At 46.1% G+C, this 21744-nt stretch overlaps 1 protein-coding gene across 3 annotated transcripts in view; it reads left to right on the top strand.

Moving 5' to 3' along the window:
• BBS9 (Bardet-Biedl syndrome 9) overlaps positions 1 to 21744 on the top strand; it is a 514138-nt gene that overhangs the window by 140212 nt on the left and 352182 nt on the right. For all 3 annotated transcript variants that reach the window (XM_040353183.1, XM_040353182.1, XM_040353184.1), the window contains exons 9-10: positions 12833 to 13016; positions 18697 to 18826. In XM_040353183.1, the coding sequence (XP_040209117.1) occupies positions 12833 to 13016; positions 18697 to 18826 (314 nt within the window). The remainder of the gene's footprint in view (positions 1 to 12832; positions 13017 to 18696; positions 18827 to 21744) is intronic.

The following is a 21744-nucleotide window of genomic DNA, read 5'->3' on the forward strand; positions in this document are numbered from 1 at the left end:
GATCCTTCATAGGAACCCAGGGCCTGAAGGTCTAGACGCCCCACGGAGATGGGGGAAAATTGGACCTCTTGCTGTGCAAAGTCCTGCGGCATGGAGCAGGTAAGTGAAAGGGGGAACTTGCGGAACTTGGTTCGCAGCAGGTTTTTTCTGGGGGAAGGTCACAGTGGGACATGCCTATGGTTTATGCGCTGCATCTGGCAAGGTGAGTCACATATCTTAGGATAGGATGACTCTGTATGTATATATTCCCCATAATCGTGACCTCCCTGGTAGTATTGCAACTGGTGCTAGAAAGCATTGAAAAAGGGCCTGTGGGTATAGTGACAATTCTCTCTAAGAGAAGCCCCTGGGAATCTACTGAGGTTTCTTATGTAAAGGAGTGAATGCTCCTACCTGCAAGCCTGCTCAGAGAGGTCCAGGCGGTTGCTGCAGGAAAAAATGCCGCTCCTTGGATCCTGGCCTGGACGGCAGGATCAGCCTCTGACCTCCTCGTGTGCCCCCCCCCCGGCGGGCGCGCGTGCGTCCCCGTGATATGGGCGCAATTTCGCGCCGTTTGCTGACAGGGGAAGGGCGGGCCTGTAGGTAAAAGGAAGGGGCGGCCCTTCCAAAAAGTTCCCAGCTCAGTGAAGTGTTGGAACTGAGAGAGGAAGGACCAGAGCGGCAGCGTGGGGCGCCGAGGACACACAGTGGCCAAAGAAGAGTATTACAGTCTTCAAAAAGACTGTCCTTTACCCTAGAGATAGGGTTTCTTTTTCAGCAGTTTTTTTTGGCAAATACTACTAAAGGGGGACAGAATGGTTTTTCTTTCTTTGGTTTAAAAAAAAAAAAAAGAAAAACAAACCAAGTTAATAAGAAAGAAGGCATTTTTTCCCCCAGAAAGGTTTTTTGGGCAACAACTATTTATTTTCCCAAACACCGTTAAGTAGCGGGCGTACCTCGGTATTGTACCATGGCATCTGGTTCAGAGGGTACAAGAGGTGGGGATTCCCCCAGAGGGTCTGAGGTCTCGGACAAAGTCATGCCGCTACTTTCCCCAGAGGGAGCCTTAGTGGGACCATCAAGATCTGGGGCTGGAGCTGGCACGGGTCAGTCCAACCCTAGGGTGGTCACGGACGAGGTACTGTCCACCTCTCTAAAGGAGATGGAAAAAAGAATAGAAAAGATGATAGCCAAGGCTATGCGGGGCAAAAAACGGAATAGATCTCCGTCGCCCGAGCGTGAACCCTCAGATGAGGAGGTCCCTTCCGCAGGGGAATTGGAAGACCTCTTGGACAAGGACCAAGTAGGTTCAGGGATCGAGGATCCGGGTACGGAGGAGTCTGGCGCAGCCTCCCAAGGGGAGAGCTGGTGGGTTCAAGTTTTAACAGACTTGGTCCATAGGACGTTCAACTTGCCAGTACCAGATCTCCAAGTATCAACGGTCTCAGCTTTGGGCTCACTAAGAGCGCCTCAAACCAATGCGGTTTTTCCGATCCATCCTCTACTAGAGGAAGTTATGTTCCAAGATTGGGCCAAGCCAGATAGAATCTTTGTACCACCAAAAAGATTCTCTGCCTTATATCCTATGGAAGAGAAATTTTCCAAGAGATGGGCAGCCCCGGCTGTAGACGCAGCCATCTCATGTGTTAACAAATCTTTAACATGCCCTGTAGAAAACATACAGGTGTTCAAGGTTCCATTTGATAAACGCTTGGAAACGCTACTTAAAACCTCCTTCACTACTGCAAGGGCAGTAGTGCAGCCAGCTGTGGCTGCAATTGGGGTTGCACAAGCATTATCGGATCAAGCTAAGCAGATGCTTAAACTTATTCCTGCCCAGCAGGCAGAAGAATTTTCGGACGTCCCTAGGGCCATACGCTTTACGGTAGATGCGATTAAGGATTCTATCCAGCAAGCGTCACGTTTATCGTTATCCCTTATCCATATGAGAAGACTCTTATGGTTAAAGAGCTGGGAGGCAGAGCCCCCATGCAAGAAGCTCTTGGTAGGGTTCCCCTTCCATGGAGGACGACTCTTCGGAGAAGACCTGGATAAATACATTCAGACCATTTCAAGCGGAAAAAGTACTCTGTTGCCCACCAAGAAAAAGTTTCGGGGGCCTGCGTTTAAACGACAGTACTCCCCTGGGCAGGGGCCTTCCAATACCAAACAGTATCGACGGCCTCCTGCAAGATCAAACTTTGACAAGTTGCAGGGACAGGCCGCCGGAGGCAAGAAGCAGTGGTTTCGCAAGCCAGCAAAGCCAGCCCCCAAGCCGGCCTTATGAAGGGGCGCCCCCACCCACGAAGGTGGGGGGAAGACTGCGTCTCTTTGCAGAGGTTTGGGAGGCCAGCATTCCCGACAGATGGGTACGGTCTTCCGTGGCTACAGGCTACAAACTAGACTTCCTAAAGTTTCCTCCTCCTCATTTTCAGGAGTCAAGAGTACCAAACGATCCGAAGAAGGGAGCCGCATTAATAGCGGAATTGAATCATCTACTCTCTCAGGAGGTAATAGTAGAGGTACCAGTCCAAGAACAGGGGCTAGGCTTCTACTCCAACCTATTCATCATCCCAAAGCCCAACGGCGATGTCAGGCCAATTTTGGACTTAAAAATGGTGAATGCATACCTAAAGGTCCGCTCATTTCGGATGGAATCCGTGCGGTCAGCAGCTGCCGCACTTCAGAAGGACGATTTTATGGCATCCATAGACATAAAGGATGCTTACCTTCATGTTCCAGTTTACCAGCCACATCAAAGATTTCTACGCTTCTCGGTGGCTCTACGTCATTTCCAATTTGTGGCGCTTCCCTTCGGGTTGGCTACGGCCCCCCGGGTGTTTACGAAGGTCCTAGCTTCAATCCTAGCCAATATAAGGATCCAAGGGGTCACGATCCTAGCATACCTGGACGACCTCCTAGTCATAGATCACTCGTCTCCTGGCTTGGAACGAGCAGTGGCCCTCACAGTTCAGTACCTCGAGAGGTTCGGCTGGGTCCTAAATCGAGAAAAATCAGCATTCCAGCCCACAAGGCAGTTGGAATATCTCGGCATGAGATTAGACACAGAACAACAGAGGGTGTTTCTGCCTCTGATAAAAGTCAAAGCCATCAAGGAATTAATCCTACTGGTTCTAAGCAAGAAAGAACCAACTGTTCGCCTATGTATGCGGTTACTAGGCAAGATGGTGGCCACATTCGAGGCGGTACCGTACGCCCAGAGCCACACTCGCATCCTGCAGGCAGCCATCCTGTCAGCATGGAGCAGGAGGCCACAGGCCTTAGATATCCCTTTGCCGCTCTCATCAAGAGTCCGACAAAGTCTGTGTTGGTGGTTAGACCCTCAGAATCTACTGAAGGGGAAGTCTTTCAGCCCAGTGGCTTGGAAGATAGTAACCACAGACGCCAGCCTGACAGGCTGGGGAGCAATTTTGGATGGTTGCACTCGCCAAGGCACTTGGGCAAAGCCAGAGAAGCAGTTGCCCATCAACATCTTGGAGCTCAGAGCTGCTCGACTAGCCCTCAGGGCTTGGACGGCCAAGTTGCAGGGGTTCCCGGTGAGAATTCAATCGGACAATGCCACGGCTGTGGCATACATAAATCACCAAGGGGGAACCAAGAGTCAAGCCGCTCAGAGAGAGGTGAGCTTGATTCTCCTATGGGCAGAAGCTCATGTGCCCTGCATATCGGCAATATTCATTCCAGGAGTGGACAACCTTCAGGCGGACTTCTTAAGTCGCCAGACTCTGTTGCCGGGGGAAGGGTCTCTACATCCACAGGTCTTTCAGACACTCTGCCAGAGATGGGGAGTGCCGGACGTGGACGTCATGGCATCAGTTCAAACTTCTTTATGCTTTTCCCCCGCTCCAGTTACTACCCCGCCTGCTGCGCAGGATCAGGGTGGAGCACATACCAGTCATCCTGGTAGCTCCATCATGGCCCAGAAGGGCATGGTATTCACTAATCCTAAAGATGGTAGTGGGAGACCCTTGGACTCTTCCTCTACAGCCGGACCTGCTATCGCAAGGTCCGATCCTCCACCCTGCCTTACGGCATCTAAATTTGACGGCCTGGAAGCTGAATCCCTGATTCTCAGGGGTAGAGGTCTGTCTCAGAAAGTAATCTCTACCCTAATCAGAGCCAGGAAACCGGTCTCTAGGGTGATTTATTACAGGGTCTGGAAGGCCTATGTAGGCTGGTGTGAGTCCAAGCTATGGCTTTCTCGTAAGTTTACCATCGATAGAGTATTACGTTTTCTCCAGCTAGGAGTGGATAAAGGACTGGCATTAAGCACTATCAAAGGACAGATTTCAGCTTTGTCAGTGTGGTTTCAGCGGCCGCTGGCCACCCACTCGCTGGTTAAGACCTTCATGCAGGGGGTCTTACGTATTAATCCTCCAGTTAAATCCCCGCTTTGCCCGTGGGATTTAAATCTTGTTCTGTCAAGTTTACAGAAACAACCTTTTGAGCCGTTGGCTGAAATTCCTTTGGTTTTACTGACAAGGAAGTTAGTATTTTTGGTCGCCATAGTTTCCGCCAGAAGAGTATCGGAACTGGCAGCCTTATCCTGTAAGGAACCATATCTTATTTTGCATAAGGACAGGGTCGTTCTCCGCCCTCATCCTTCCTTCCTACCAAAGGTTATATCCAGTTTTTCATCTAAACCAGGATTTGGTATTACCATCCTTCTTTCCTAAACCTACTTCCAGAAAGGAAGGGTTGCTGCATACCTTGGATATTGTCAGGGCCATGAAGGCCTATCTTAAAGCTACAGAGAAGATCCGGAAAACAGATGTGTTGTTCATTTTACCGGATGGGCCCAAGAAGGGGCAGGCAGCTGCAAAATCCACCATCTCGAGGTGGATTAAACCGTTAACCACTCAGGCCTACGGCTTGAAAGGGTTGCCTCCTCCGTTATCATTAAAGGCTCATTCTACTAGGGCCATGGGCGCCTCCTGGGCAGCACACCACCAGATCTCTATGGCTCAAGTTTGCAAGGTGGCAACCTGGTCTTCTGTCCACACGTTTACAAAATTCTACCAGTTGGACGTAAGAAGCAATACTGATACAGCCTTTGGGCAGGCAGTGCTGCAGGCTGCAGTTTGAGACCCTCGGATTCCGGGGGCTCCCTTTTGAGTTAAATTTAAAATTTAAAATTATTTTTTCTCAACTAAGTTGGATTTATTATGATTTGAGTATATCTCTAAATTAAATCCTTTTGTCTTGGGAAGATGTTCTCCCTCCCCTCATTGTAAGCATTGCTTTGGGACATCCCATATAGTAATGAATATGCTGCTCTGTGTCCCGTGATGTACGATAAAGAAAAAGAGATATTTTTAATACAGCTTACCTGTAAAATCTTTTTCTTGGAGTACATCACGGGACACAGAGCTCCCACCCCTCTTTTGGGGACCATTTTGGGAGGCATACTGCTTGCTACAAAACTGAGGTACTCCTCCTATGGGAGGGGGTTATATAGGGAGGGGCACTTCCTGTTTTTGAGATTGCCAGTGTCCATCACCTGAAGGTACTCCATATAACCCATATAGTAATGAATATGCTGCTCTGTGTCCCGTGATGTACTCCAAGAAAAAGATTTTACAGGTAAGCTGTATTAAAAATCTCTTTATTTCTTCTGAGAAATCCTCACTTCCTGTTCTTCTGTCTGTAACTACACACCGTAATGCAAGGCTTTCTCCCTGGTGTGGAGAAAGCCTCTTGAGGGGGCGAGCAGGAGTGTCAGGAAGCCCACTAACACACAGCTCCTTTCTCTATCTGCAAAGTAGAGAGTGTCCTGACTTGCCTCCTCGCCCCCTCAAGAGGCTTTCTCCACACCAGGGAAAAAGCCTTGCATTACGGTGTGTAGCTACAGACAGAAGAACAGGAAGTGAGGATTTTTCATAAGGAAATAAGGACAAAATCGAAGGATGAGGTAAGTGAAGGAGGACTGCACTACGGTAAAGGAAGCTATTTAGGATTTTTTTTTTTACCTTTACAACCCCTCTAATTTAGACCCAGTGATGTCAGCATTAGTTTTCTGCACGTCTGCAAGCAATGGATGAACCTTTTGATAATTGAAAATGGGCAGTATGTACTGGCAGGGTAGTCAGTGAGCAGTATGCAGTGGCAGGGCAGTGAGTGAGCAATATGTAGCAGGAGGCAGTCAGTGAGCAGTGCATAGTGGCAGGACAGTCAATGACCAATATGTAGTGGCAGGGTGGTCAACGAGTAGTCTGTAGTGGCAGGGTATGGCAGTATGTTGTGGCAGAGCAGTCAGTGAGCAGTATATATTGGCAGGTGAGTGAGCAGTATATAGTGGCAGGGCAGTCAGTGAGCAGTATGCAGTGCTGAGCAGTGTACAGTGGCTGGGAAATCAGTGAGCCGTATTTAGTGGTGGTCAGTCAGCAGTGTACAGTGACTGGGCAATCCGCAGTATGTAGTGGCAGAACAGTCAGTGAGCAATATGTAGCAGGAGGTGGTCAGTGAGCAGTACATTGTGGCAGGGTGGTCAGTGACCAATATGTAGTGGAAGGGTGGTCAAAGAGTAGTATGTAGTGGCAGGGTAGGGCTGTATGTCATGCCAGGGAAGTCAGTAAGCAGTATATAGTGACAGGGCAGATAGTGAGCAGTATGCAGTGACTGGGCAGTCAGTGAGCATTATGTAGCGATGGTCAGTGAGCAGTGTACAGTGACTGGGCATTCAGTGAGCAGTATGTAGTGGTATGGCAGTTAGTCACTTATTACGTGTTTGGAAATAGAAGACTTTCAAGGCTACCATCTCTTATTTCCTCATCTTCAGCTGCTAGATCAGCCAAAAGGAAACAGGGAGAATCTGCTGAGTACTCACTGGCTTCTGGCTACTCTGCCTGAGGCACTGGGGAGGACAATGAGCTTGTCTGTGATAACGCCCCCTGCCGTGCTAAATACACGTTCAGATAATACACTGGCTGCAGGGCATGTGCCCAATTTGGAGACCCAGAAGTTTAAGGGGGCAGACCCGTCATTCAGTACATGTAGGCGTGTGCACAGATACTGCTCCACCATGTTGGTGAAATGCTGCCTCCTGCTAAAATGTTCCATCTCAGCTGGTGGTGCTGGTTGTTGTGGCGTGCTGACAAAGCTTTTCCACATTTCGGCCATGCTAACCCTGCCTTCTGAGGTGCTGGCGGTGCCCCGGCTGTGTTGGCGACCTCTTCCTCCTCCTCTGCCTTCGCCTTGTGCTTCCACTGTGCCCCCGCTGTCAGGTGGGAATTCCACCAGCAGCGCGTCTACCAGCGTGTGCTTGTACTGAGGGAATTAAGGATGGTACATTGTCCTTGTAACGGGGATCCAGCAGCGTGGCCACCCAGTAATCAGCACCTGTTAAAATGTGCGAAACACAGCGGTTGTTGCGGAGACACTGCAGCATGTAATTGCTCATGTGTGCCAGGCTGCCCAGAGGCAACGAAAAGCTGTCCTCTGTGGGAGGTGTATCGTCTGTGTCCTCTGTATCCCCCATCCACGCACCAGTAAAGACCATGAGCTGGTCTGGGTGCCACCCTGCTGTGAACATGGTTCCTCCTCCTCCTCCTCCATCTCCTCCTCCTATACTCCACCTTGTCATCCTCCAGAACTGTGCCCTTGCTGGACAATTGTGTACCTGGCCTTTGTTGGTGCAGGAACCCACCCTCGAAGCCACTTGTGAATGACTGCCCTGAAAGCCTTGGAAATTATCCCGATTCCTCCTCCTCCTGTGCCACATCCTCTTCCATCATCGCCCAAAGCGTTTTTTCAAGGAGGCATAGAACTGGGATAGTAACGCTGAGAACGGAGTCACCGGCACTGACCATGTTGGTGGAGTACTCGAAACAGCGCAACAAGGCACACAGGTCTCGCATGGAGGCCCAGTTATTGGTGGTGAAGTGGTTCTGTTCCGCAGTGCGACTCACGCGTGCGTGCTCCAGCTGAAACTCCACTATCGCCTGCTGCTGCTCGCACAGTCTGGCCAGCATGTGCAAGGTGGAGTTCCACCTTGTGGGCACGTCACATATGAGGCGGTGAGCGGGAAGGCCGAAGTTGCGCTGCCAGGCGAGCAGCAGCAGGGTGAGAACGCCGAAAGTGCACACAGACGACCCGCACTTTCTGCAGCAGCTGTGGCATATCGGGGTAAGTTTTAAGGAACCTCTGCACCACCAAATTCAGCACATGCGCCAGGCAAGGGATATGCGTCAAACCGGCTAGGCCCAGAGCTGCTACAAGATTTCGCCTGTTATTGCACACCACCAGGCCCGGCTTGAGGCTCACTGCCGCCAACCACTCATCGGTCTGTTGTTCCATGTCCCTCCACAACTCCTGCGCGGTGTGTGGTTTTTCCGCCAAACAGGAAAGTTTTAAAACTGCCTGCTGGCGTTTACCCATGACTGTGCTGAAGTTGGTGGTGAATGTGTTACGCTGATCGGATGAGGAGGCGGTAGAGGATGAGGAAGCAGAGTAGGAGGAGTTAGCAAAGGGAGGCAAACTGAAGCGCCCTGCAATCCTTGGTGGTGGAAGGACATGCGCCAAACTGCTATCAGCCTCAGGCCCAGCCGCCACTGCATTTACCCAGTGCGCTGTTAGGGAGATATAACGTCCCTGACCGTGCTTACTGGTCCACGTATCCGTAGTTAGGTGGACCTTGGCACAGATGGCGTTGCGCAGTGCACACCTGATTTTGTCCCCCACTTGGTTGTGCAGGGAAGGGATGGCTCGCCTGGAAAAGTAGTAGCGGCTGGGCACGACGTACTGTGGGACAGCCAATGCCATCAGGCTTTTAAAACTCTGTGTCTCCACCAGACTGAATGACAGCATTTCAAAGGCCAGGAGTTTTGAAATGCTGGCATTCAGAGCCAGGGATCGCGGGTGGGTAGGGGGGTACTTCCTCTTCCGCTCCAGTGTTTGGGAGATAGAGAGCTGAATGCTTCCATGGGACATTGTGGAGATGTTTGGTGACCCAGGTGGTAGTGTTGCGTGTTGGTCCTCTAATTGCTGGGTGGCAGGTGGCACTGTCACTACAGAGGTGGATGGAGAGGCCCAAGACTGAAGCAGAAGAGGAAATAGAAGGCGCCAGAGACCTTTCTTGGTTTTTGAGGTGTCTACTCCACTGCAGCTCGTGCCTTGCACTTAGATGCCTGGTCATGCAGGTTGTGCTCAGGTTGAGAACGTTTATGCCTCGTTTCAGCCTCTGATTGCACAGCGTGCAAACCACTTGTGTCTTGTCATCATCACATTGTGTGAAGAACAGCCACGCTAGTGAACTCCTTGGACCTGGCTTTGGTGTGCTCGGTCCCTTGCTGCGTTGAGCAGTAGCAGGCGTACTGTCTAGGGGACGGATGCTCTGCTTTGGCACCCTGCTCACTCTTCTGCTGTGCTGGTGGCTCTGTGCGACCACCACCTCTTCCTCCGAACTACATGGGTCATCTGCATGAGGTTGATTCCATGTGGGGTCGAGGACCTCCTCGTCCACCACATCATCTTCCACCCAGTCTTCACCACTGCCCTCCTTGTCGGTCTGCACAATTGCGAAAGCAGCAGCAGTTGGCAACTCTGTTTCTTCATCATCCGAGACGGGCTGTGATGGTCCCCCCATGTACTCATCTTGAAACATAAGTGGTTGGGCATCGGTGCACTCAATCTCTTCCACTTCTGGGGCAGGGCTAGGTGGATGGTCCTAGGAAAGCATGCTAACAGAGTCATCAAAAAGCAGAAAAGACTGCTGCAGGATTTGGGGCTCAGACTGCTTGGCTGATTTGCAAGGGGGTGAGGTGAAAGACTGATGGACATCGGCTGCAGGTGCCAACTCTGATCTTTCAGCACAAGACTGTTCTGCTCTTGGCTTCAACATTTGTAGAGCCGGATTAGGCCCCACCAAATACCGCTGCAGGCTCTGTCGCCTACTCGCACCTGAGAAAGGTGTTTCACTTGTGCGTGTAGCTGGCATAGATCGACCACGTCCTCTCCCTGTAACAGGAGCTCCACCACGACCGCGGCCACGTCCCTTATTTGACGTTCTCCTCATATTTCTCAAATGTAGGATCTTGCCCTAAATGGGTGTTTTTTGAATAGAACAATAGAAGAACACTAGCTAAAGTGTTTATCTCACACCTACAGATATGCAGGAAACGCACCAAAAAAAAAAAATTGTTTGCCCAAAATATTTTTTTTTTTTGAATAGCACAATAGAAAACAGTATGTAAAGTGTGTATCTCACACATACAGATATGCAGGCAAGACTGCAAACACTGGAGGAAAAACTGTAAAATATATTTTTTTGCCCTAAATGTGTGTTTTTTGAACAGAACAATAGAAGAACACTAGCTAAAGTGTTTATCTCACACCTACAGATATGCAAGAAACGCACCAAAAAAAAATATTATTTGCCCAAAATAATATTTTTTTTGAATAGCACAATAGAAAACAGCATGTAAAGTGTGTATCTCACACATACAGATATGCAGGCAAGACTGCAAACACTGGAGGAAAAACTGTAAAATATATTTTTTTGCCCTAAATGGGTGTTTTTTGAATAGAAAAATAGAAGAACAGTAGCTAAAGTGTTTATCTCACACGTACAGATATGGAGGAAACACTGGAGGAAACACTGCAAAATATATATTTTTGCCCTAAATGCGTGATTCTTGAATAGAACAATGGAAGAACACTGGCTTAAGTGTTTATCTCACACGTACAGATATGGAGGAAACACTTCAAAATTTTTTTTTTTTTTCCCTAAATGGATGTTTTTTGAATAGCACAATAGAAGAAAAGTATATAAAGGGTGTATCTCACAGTAACATATGCAGTGCTGGTGTAATATGATTTCTGAAGCAGGACTGACTCCTATATATTTCTCTCCCTACAAGAACAATCAGGAACCTTTCCCTAAAGTATCTAATGCAGAGTATCTCACAGGAACATATGCAGCGCTGGTGTAATATGATTTCTGTAGCAGGACAGTCTGACTCCTATCTAATTCTCTCCCTCAGATCAGATCAGCAGCAGCCTTTCCCTACCCTATCTAAAGCAGAGTGACGAGCTGTGCTATGTCCCTCTAGTTATATATAGTCTGGGACACATGCTGGGTCACATGCTGCACTGGCCAATCACAGCCATGCCATTAGTAGGCATGGCTGTGATGGATTCTAGGTCACAGGAGTAAAACAAATGGTGATTGGCTGCCCTGCAGCGCGCCATTACATTGCTGAACACCGGACCCGAACCCGAACTTACAGCAAATTGTCCGGGTTCGGGTCCAGGTACAAAAAACCCAAAAGTCCGTACCGAACCCGAACTTTACAGTTCGGGTTTGCTCAACCCTACTCACAAGCCACTGGTTATGAACCAATATGCTTAGTAGCAGATACAGCAATGGCTTTCAGAATGCCAATAAAGGAGGAAATAATAAGAGCGAGTACAAAATGTTGCAAAGGCTATGCCTTATTCAAAGCCAAAACTTTACATTTTTAATAGTGTGGCTAAAGCCCTATACACACGGCCCAAAATCTCATCACGAAAAAAACGTTGTTTTTCCTGACGAGATTCTTGGCAAGATTCTCTTGCCGGCCGAGTGTACACACGGCCATTCAAAAGAACCGCCGTTCTTTTGAATAGCACGAACGCGGTGACGTCATCGACTACGACGAGAATGTGTTTGTCACATTCAATGCCATCGCCGCCATCTTGCTTCACCCTACCTATGCCTTGGAAGCTACCGCACATGCGTCAAAGTCATTTCGAGCATGCGCGAGTTTCCATGGAAAGGTAAGTATACACACGCTCGGGTTTCTCGGCTGAGACTCTCACAACGAGAAAATAGAGAACAGGTTCTCTATTTTTCTCATCTAGATTCTGGGCAGTTTTCTTGACGAGAAACCTCAAAGCCTCGTACACACACACACGGTTTACTCGGCAAGAAAGTTCTGCCAGCAGTTTTCTTGCTGGTTCTTGCCGAGAAAACAATGCGTGTGTACAAGCCTTAAGAGTTATGCCACGTACACACGAACGGTTCATCCGATGAAAACGGACCGATGGATTTTTTCATCAGATTTTCGATGAAGCTGACTTCCATCAGTCTTGCCTACACACCATCAGTTAAAAATCCGATCGTGTCCAACGCGGTGACGTAAAACACAACGACGTGCTGAGAAAAATAAAGTTCAATGCTTCCGTCGACTTGATTCTGAGCATGCGTGGATTTTTAACCGATGGATGTGCCCACAGACGATCGTTTTTTTCTATCGTTTTTTTAACCATCAGAACATTTTAAAACAGGTTCTATTTTTTTTCACCGATGGGAAAAAAAACGATGAGGCCCCCACACGATCGATTCGTCCGATGAAAACAGTCCGTTTTCATCAGACGAACCGATCGTGTGTACAGGGCATTAGAATCTGTCTTTTTGTTTTTTTTGCTGTCTGTATCTTTGCTAGGGAGGTTCTTTTTCTATTTGTCCAAAAATGTTGAACGGTAATCAGAACCAGGAATAGGGGAGTCATCTTCCAAAGGGGACACTTGTTCCAGTAACAACTGTTTAAGAGGGGATTTCCCTCCCTTTGAAGATATTTTTCTTACTTTCTGTTGTGTCTGCAAGGCAGAAAATTAGAGGATATCTTTTGAATAAGACACAAATGACAAAAAACATTCATTTCCTATTCAATCCAAAATGGAAAAAACAAGTTTGGGCTTTAGATGTACCATATTAGTGACTGAATCTTTATAGATTGCATAAACATTTAATAAACTCAACCAAGACATTTTGTATGGTTCTGTAGATACATTTTGCTCTATTTCTAGGTTATTTATGTGACTACTTAGCATTTTTTTTCTTACCCCACTACAGGCAGACTGGACTCTGAACATTGGTGAGCAGGCACTGGATATCAGTATTGTCTCATTTAATAACACAGTTTTCTCAATATTTGTTCTTGGTGAACGAAATTTCTTCTGCCTCAAAGAGAATGGGCAAATCCGCTTCATGAAAAAACTTGAATACCATCCAAGCTGCTTCCTTCCATTTTGCTCAGGTGAGTTCGAGCAATGAAACTCAATGGTTTATTAGGGTCTAGATTAGGTTTCTCCAGGCTAATGTTTGAGAGCCAAATGCGGCCCGCTACAAGATTTTTCCGGGCCGTAGCTGACAAGCGCAGTCTCCACTCTGATGGGGACCCCAATATAAGGGGAACCCAGATGGGGCCCCTGATGTAAGGCAGGACTCTTATGTGGACTCTGATTTAAGGGGGACGTTGCTGGGGACTCTGATGTAAGGGGAATTTCCAATATGGACTTTGATGTAAGGGGGACTCTGATGTGGGCTGTGTTATTAAAGGGGTTATAAAGGTAATTTTGTTTCCCCCTAAATAGCTTCCTTTACCTTAGTGCAGTCCTCCTTCACTTACCTCATCCTTCCATTTTGCTTTTAAATGTCCTTATTTCTTCTGAGAAATCCTCACTTCCTGTTCTTCTGTCTGTAACTAAACACAGTAATGCGACACTTTCTCCCTGGTGTGCAGAAAGCCTCTTGAGGGGGCGAGCAGGAGGGTCAGGACGCTATCTACTTTGCAGATAGAGAAAGGAGCTGTGTGTTAGTGGGTGTCCTGACACTCCTGCTCGCCCCTCCCCCTCAAGAGGCTTTCTCCACACCAGGGAGAAAGTGTCACATTACTGTGTTTAGTTACAGACAGAAGAACAGGAAGTGAGGATTTCTCAGAAGAAATAAGGACATTTAAAAGCAAAATCGAAGGATGAGGTAAGTGAAGGAGGACTGCACTAAGATAAAGGAAGCTATTTAGGGAAACATTTGTTTTACCTTTACAACCCCTTTAAGGAGAATCTGAAATGGACTGTGATGTAAGGGGGTCTCTGATATAGACTGTGATGTAAAGGGGATTCTGATGTAAGGGGGACTCTGATGTGAAGTGAGGGGGTGTCATGTACCTGGATGCAGAGCCTGAGATGACATGAGTGGCCTCTTGCACAATGCCAAGGTGTAGACACTGTGACATGAGTGGCCTCTTGCACAATGCCAAGGTGTAGACACTGTGAGCAGGGAGTGCTTGTACCTGACTAGCAAAAGTGCAGCTGGTGATGCATCGTGGAGACTCCAAGACCAGTTAAAGATTGGGATCAGGTCCCAAACCTGGTTGAAGGATAGCCAAATGGAGGTACACCATGGAGTAAGCAGAATCAGGCCGCGTACACACGACCGAGGAACTCGACGTGCCAAACACATCGAGTTCCTCGGCGAGTTCAGCCCTGAAGCCGCCGAGGAGCTCGGCGGGCCGAGTTCTCCCATAGAACAACGAGAAAATAGAGAACATGTTCTCTATTTTCTCGACGGGTTCCTCGGCGGCTCCATCGGGCCGAAAGTGTACACACGACAGAGTTTCTCGGCAGAATCCGGCTCTGACCGAGTTTCTCGCTGAATTCTGCCGAGAAACTCTGTCGTGTGTACGGGGCCTCAGAGTCAGAAACTGTCAGAAGTCGAGAACAAGAGGGCAGCAAGGTACAGATTTTCTAGGCAAAAGTGTGGTCAGAAGTAAAGGCTGGGGCCAGTAGTGGAGACAGGCAGTGAACATGAACAACCAGAGAGCATCTGAGAGCAAAGTCAGAGGGGAAGCCAGGTCAGTAACATGATCAAGATGTGTATCAGAAGCTGGGTAACATGAACATGACTGAAAACCGTATTACTAGGATGCTCAAAGTAAAACCTATTTATTCATTTATAAAACTGATTTCTTTTCAACCAGCGAATATTTGTAAAATTTACGATGTGGCCCTTGTCCTGAAAAGTTGGAGATCCCTGGTCTAGATGTTCAGATTTATAAATAGCATAATATGCTGTCTGCATACACTGCCCCCCCCCCCCCGATAATTTACAGACATCCTGTTGGCAACAAATTAATGTAATCAATAAGCCCAACTAAAGGTTTGCTACCCATCTATTTCCCTTATATTAGGCAGGTCTGTTGTCTCCATTGAACTCTATATAAAGAGACATTGGTCATAGGGTTTAATGGCTGACTTTTTGCCTTCTACTTTCAGCCCCTAGTTTTGGAAACCAATATGCTGAAATAAAATAAAAAAATGTTTCTGTAGGTATTTATAGAATGGTTAAGTTTATTCTCTGCAAGGAGCTTTATTTTTTCAGCATATTTTTTATGAGCAGCTGTACTGGACTGCCAAGTTAGAAGCATTTAGCGTGTATACTACTTTTATGACAAGCCTGCAGTTATGTTTCTTTAATATGGCTGCTGTAATTGCCTTTGTCTTTCCTGAAATCAAAGTGCCCAAGGAGAGCAGAGGGCTCCGTTTGGAAGTAAAAACACTTTTAAATATAATGTATTTTCAAATTATGTTTGAAAACCTTTGTTAAATAAACTTTTCAGTTGAGCGATTTCCTGAACAGAAGTGCCATTCCATTAGGGTGACACTTAACAATATTGTTATTCAAAAAAATGTCATACACATCCATTACTTCAAGATTAACTCCACTTCCTTGGAAAAAAATAGCAAAAAAATAAAATAATAATATAGCGTATACAATTGTTACACAAGTCATATTGTAATTGAATGGTATTAACCACTTCAATACAGGGCATTTTCACCCCCCTTCCTGCCCAGACCAATTTTTAGTTTTCAGCGCTGTTGCACTTTGAATGACAATTTCGCGGTCGTGCGACGTGGCTCCCAAACAAAATTTACGCCCTTTTTTTCCCCATAAATAGAGCTTTCTCTTGGTGGTATTTGATCTCCTCTGCGGTTTTTATTTTGTGCGCTATAAACAAAAGAAGAGCGATGATTTTGAAAAAAATACTATCTTTTTTATTTAATAAATATCATAATTTAAAAAAAAAAATATATATATATATATTTGTGGTAAAAAAAAAATCGCAATAAGCGTATTTGATCGGTTTGCGCAAAAGTTCTAGCATCTACAAAATAAGGAATAAATTATGGCATTCTTTTATTTATTTATTTTTTTACTAGTAATGGCGGCGATCTGTGATTTTTATTATGACCATGACATTGCGGCGGACATATCGGACACTTTTGACACATTTTTGGGACCATTCACATTTATACAGTGATTAGTGCTATAAAACTGCACTGATTACTGTGTAAATGTGACTGGCAGGGAAGGGGTTAACACTAGGGGGCGAGGAAGGGGTTAATATGTTCCCTAAAGTGTGTTCTAACTGTAGGGGGAGGGGGACTCACAAGGGGAGGAGACCGATCTGTGTTCCTCTGTACTGGGAACACACTTCTGTCTCCTCACCACTAACAGGACGTGGATCTGTGTGGTTTATAAAAATTACAAAAACAGGATTATTTTTATATTGAACTTTGCAACTATTCATTTTTCAAAGCAAGCAACGTTAGTGCATTTACTGATAAATGATAGACACACTTCAATTACTTTTGGCAAGGCTTCATCAATGGATATATAGCTGTCTGTTATAGTGACAGTATACCCTGTCAGGGGGTAGGTTTGCATCCAGCTTGTGCCCACTAGCGCTACCCAGAGGAACCCTGAAATCCTTCTGTGAATGTGTAGTGGAGATTAGACACAGTCTCTGCCCCCATCCTACACTACAAAGGTCTTAGCGGTTGGTGACAGGCCAGGTTGTGGTCCCGTGTTGGATCATTAATGCACTTGCCAATAGCAACCTTCAGAAAGTGTATTTCTCTTATCGTCCATGGACGGACACAGCTCCTTAAATCTTGACAAGTGGGTTATGTTCCCTGTTTACAGGAGAGGACTAGGCAGAAACATGTTAAATAGTTAAATACATGTTACATTAACAGAGTTGAACAGCCCCGCCCAGGGGGCGGTCCCTCCAGACATAACCCTCCTCACTGCAGCATGCAGCCTCAGTTTCGTTCTGCCTAGCAAGGAGAAGGACGTATGGCTCCCTTTGGGCCCAGCGCCCTGAGGAGAAATGTTATTTTATTTTATTTTATTTTACTTTTTTTTTTTTTTTTGTGTGCAAGGGGTTTGTCATATACTTTCCCCTCTTGGCCCATCTCTTCCCCCATGAGTTTTGACTCTGGTGCTCTCGGTTCTTCAGGAACCTTCCTTTTGGAAACATCAGAGAGATTTTCTCTTGACACTATCTCAGAAGGTGGCCCCTTTAGTGGCCTTTACCTCTGTTAGAGGGGTTTCTGAGTTGGCGGTCTTGTCTTGCAAGCCGCCATGCTTGATCCCCCATAAGGATTAGGTGATGGTGCGCCCGCGACCTTCCCTTCTTCCGAAGGAGGTTTCGGCCTTTCATACTTTAGGCGTGGTACGCGCTTTGCGGGTATGCCAGCCTACTACATCTCCATTTCGGAGCTTCTGACTCTCTTTTGTGTCGGTGTCTGGTCCACAAAAGGGCCTGGCGGTCTCGTCGACCACCATTTCTCGGTGGATCAGGCAGGCCGTCATACAGGCCTATGCTCCTAAGGGGCGGGCCCCCCTTTCCGGTCACGGGAATTTTCGACCAGGGCAATTGGTGCTTCCTGGGGTTTTTTTTTTTTTTTTCGACATCATGCGTCGGTCTCACAGGTGTGCGAGGCGGCGATTTGCTCGTCCGTTCAGGCTTTTTCCAGAATTTACATGGTTGCTGTGAGTGCATCTTATGATGTTTTTTTCAGCCGCTAGTTTTTGCCGGCGGCTGTTTAAAGTTGCACCTCCTCCGTTGAGGAGCTCTGCTTGTTTTGGGGTGAAGTTAAATATAGTTTTTACTGATATATTTCCCACCCCTCGTTTTTTGACACTGCTTGGGGACGTCCCACTTGTCAAGATTTAAGGAGCTGTGTCCGTCCATGGACGATAAGAGAAAATAGGATTTTTTGTACTCACCGTAAAATCCTTTTCTCTGAAGTCCATGGACGGACACAGCTCCCACCCCTCCTTTTTAGGTTTGTACTGCTTGTTACGAACTGAGGCTGCATGCTGCAGTGAGGAGGGTTATGTCTGGAGGGACCGCCCCCTGGGCGGGGCTGTTCAACTCTGTTAATGTAACATGTATTTAACTATTTAACATGTTTCTGCCTAGTCCTCTCCTGTAAACAGGGAACATAACCCACTTGTCAAGATTTAAGGAGCTGTGTCCGTCCATGGACTTCAGAGAAAAGGATTTTACGGTGAGTACAAAAAATCCTATTATTTTCATACCTAGGTGGCCATGATGCTGGGTAGCACTGGTGGTCAGAAGCTGGATTAAAAGGTACTTGGTGACAGTTTATGCTGTTAGCTAAAAGTTTTTGCTTGTGTATTTTTAACACTGTGTAAAAAAAAAAAATCAGTGTGTTTTCTGGGACTGTTGGAAAGGGAAACTCTTCCCTGAATTGATTTTCTTACTTTTCTTTATATGAACCTTCTTCAATGTGTATTTAGGAATTATGAACATCTATGTTGGTAAGCGACAACTGTCAGACGTGCTGCAGCATTCCTCTGCATTTGATTTTGCATTCTTTATTTGACATGCATCATATATATATATCAAGTCTGACTAGTATTTTAGGCTCTATCATTCATGATTTGATAATAGAGCTCATAATAAGCAAAGTTTATATGGCTTTTTCTTTGTGTGCAGTTGCAGTGCTTCTTTGATTATTGTTTGTATTGGATATTATGTGAATAAATGGGAAATAAGAAAATGTGAGGTCTCTGTCTTGTTATACTTAGGCATTTTCTTACAACCTTTTCTTGTCATTCAACAGTGAGTGAAGGAACAATAAACTCTTTGGTCGGAAACCATAATAACATGCTGCTTGTGTATCAGGATGTGACACTAAAGTGGGCAGCGCAGGTTCCACATGTTCCAGTTGCAGTAAAAGTTGCCAACTTCCAGTAAGTGTCTGTGATAAACCACATACTTAGTTTTACTACTGTTTTAAACAAATGTTATATCTTCACGTAGGTATGACTATCCCTTGGCTCTATTAACCTCCTCCGAACTGGAAGTTTATAGTAGCAGGGGGTGAAGGGGGGTGGAATCAGTGGACGATAGATTTAAACTAAGTAGTAGCTAGCAGCACAAGGTAAACATTGCAGTGACTGTATGTAATGTCGCCTGTGCTGATTTAAAAAAAAAACACGTTTGACTAAACGTAGACTGGCCATACACGTTTCGAATCTCAGCAGGAACCGGCCGAGATTCGAACCGTTAATGGACAGGCTGAGATTACCAAGCTGATCAATCAACTTGGGTACAGCCTGCCGAATTCCCTTGTGATTATCGCTAGCAGCTGCAATAGCCGCTAGCGGTTATCACTGTCTTCCCCCTGTGTGGACAGCTTCCCCTGCACGCCCCTGACAGGCGGCAGACAATTGCTAGGCAGGAGGGACACAGTACTGACAGTGTTGATGGGGGAATCAGGCAAAATGTATTTCCTGGAACCACAGTTTTGTTTGCACCGTCTATGGCAGACCTTAGACTTTATGAAGGAAGAAATTGGCTGCACACCGACGTGTTTGAAGTCCATTTATTGTATATTCCATGCAAATAATAACACACACCACAGTTGCAGTAGCCGGGACAGAGGTAGACTAGTTTTGCACAGCTACACTGTGCTTACTCATGCATCTTAGGCTTTAAAAGAAGTGGCATGTCTATACCGTATGTGATCTTGGGGTGTCTTTCTAATTATATAACTTTTGACAGTGACAGTGCTCCCTTGGCTCATAAAGTAGTCTTTCAAACAATCACAGAAGATATGGCATTGTGTCCATTTGCACTGAATGCAGTTTTAAGACTTATAGAACCACCTTTTACTGCAATTACAGCTGCAAGTCTTTTTGGATATGTCTCTTCCAGCTTTACACATCTAGAGAGTGACAATTGTGCCCATTCTTCTTTGCAAACTACCTCAAGCTCTGTCAGATTGGATGGAGAGCATCTGTAAACATCAATTTTCAAGTCTTGCCCCAGATTCAGAATTGGATTTAGGTCTGGACTGTGACCGGGCCATTCTAACACATGAATATGCTTTGATCTACACCATTCCATTGTAGCTCTGGCTGTATTGGAGGTTTGGTATGTTTTGGGACTTTCAGTGAGGCAGTGGCTATAAATAAGCCAATGACTCCATCCCTGGTAGTTTGATGTAACAAGGAAGGGAGAAGGGACACTAGGAGGGAAAGGGGAGGATGTATATAGACCTGGATAACAAAATAATCTTGGGACTATGAGTGAGACGGCAGCTGGTAAGCTATGCCATGACCTCTAACTCTATTTAATGTAAAAAGGATAGCATATATGGGGAAGGGAAAAAGAGGAAAGGGCGGGGATAACCGGGAAGGCGGGAAGCGGGAATTGTGGGACTTTAAAATGAAACACACCACCGGAAAATGAATCAATTAATGAATTTACAAAGACATTTAATGGATACAGCAAAGCATACCAAGCAATAAGCATATATAACAATGGCTACTGTACAAATAATAATAGGCATGATTGGTAAATCATAAATTACATAGCATGAAGCATAAATAAACCTATGGTGTAACATCATATGCATTGCTGTGTCCAACTTGTTGTAATGATATACAATAAAAAATATATAGACCAATGTCTGAAAAACATGATGAACATGCTGTTGGTTAGCAAGATATAAAATTCATTGATTCATGTTTCTTGGAGGTAGAAAATACATAGTAAGATGTAGTTACTGTGACAGAACATCAATAAAAATCTTGAAGCGTTTCGTGGATAATTTCCACTCATCAGGAGCAAGTATGGCCTGGGTATATCTGTGAATATAATAAAACAATAAAACAAGATTTCCCTTCCCCATATATGCTATCCTTTTTACATTAAATAGGGTTAGAGGTCATGGCATAGCTTACCAGCTGCCGTCTCACTCATAGTCCCAAGATTATTTTGTTATCCAGGTCTATATACATCCTCCCCTTTCCCTCCTAGTGTCCCTTCTCCCTTCCTTGTTACATCTAGCTCTGGCTGTATGTTTAGGGTCGTTGTGCTGCTGGAAGGTGAACCTCTGCCCCAGTCTCAAGTCCTTTGCACACTCTAATGCCACGTACACATGATCGGACTTTCCGACAACAAAACCGTGGATTTTTTTCCGGCGGATTGTTCGCTCAAACTTGTCTTGCATAGACACGGTCATACAAATGTTGTCGGAAATTCCAAACGTCAAGAACGCGGTCACGTACAACACTACGACGAGCCGAGACAAATAAAGTTCAATGATTCCGAGAATGCGTCAAATTGATTCCGAGCATGCGTAGGATTTTTGTGCATCGGAATTGCATACAGACGATCGGAATTTCCGACAAGAACTTTTGTTGTCGGAAAAATTGAGAACCAGCTCTCAAACATTTGTTGTTGGAAAGCAAATGATCTAAACCATTCCATTGTAGCTCTGGCTGTATGTTTAGGGTCGTTGTTCTGCTAGAAGGAGAACCTCCACCCCAGTCTCAAGTCTTTTGCACACTCTCTAACAGGATTTCTTTGAAGATTGGCCTGTATTTGGCTCCATCCATCTCCTCATTAACTCTGACAAGCTTTCCTGTCCCTGCTGAAGGCAAGCATCCCCACAACATGATGCTGCCACCATCATGTTTCATGGTGGGGATGGTGTGTTCAGGGTGATGTGCAGTGGTAGTTTTCTGCCACACATAGCGTTTTGCTTTTAGGCCAAAAAGTTACATTTTGGTCTCCTCTGACCAGAGCACCTTCTTCCACATGTTTGCTGTGTCCCCCACATGGCTTCTTGCAAACTGCAAACAGGACTTCTTATGGCTTT

This window comes from Rana temporaria, chromosome 5 (assembly GCF_905171775.1).
Source record: "Rana temporaria chromosome 5, aRanTem1.1, whole genome shotgun sequence".
In the NCBI taxonomy this organism is placed as follows: Eukaryota; Metazoa; Chordata; class Amphibia; order Anura; family Ranidae; genus Rana; species Rana temporaria.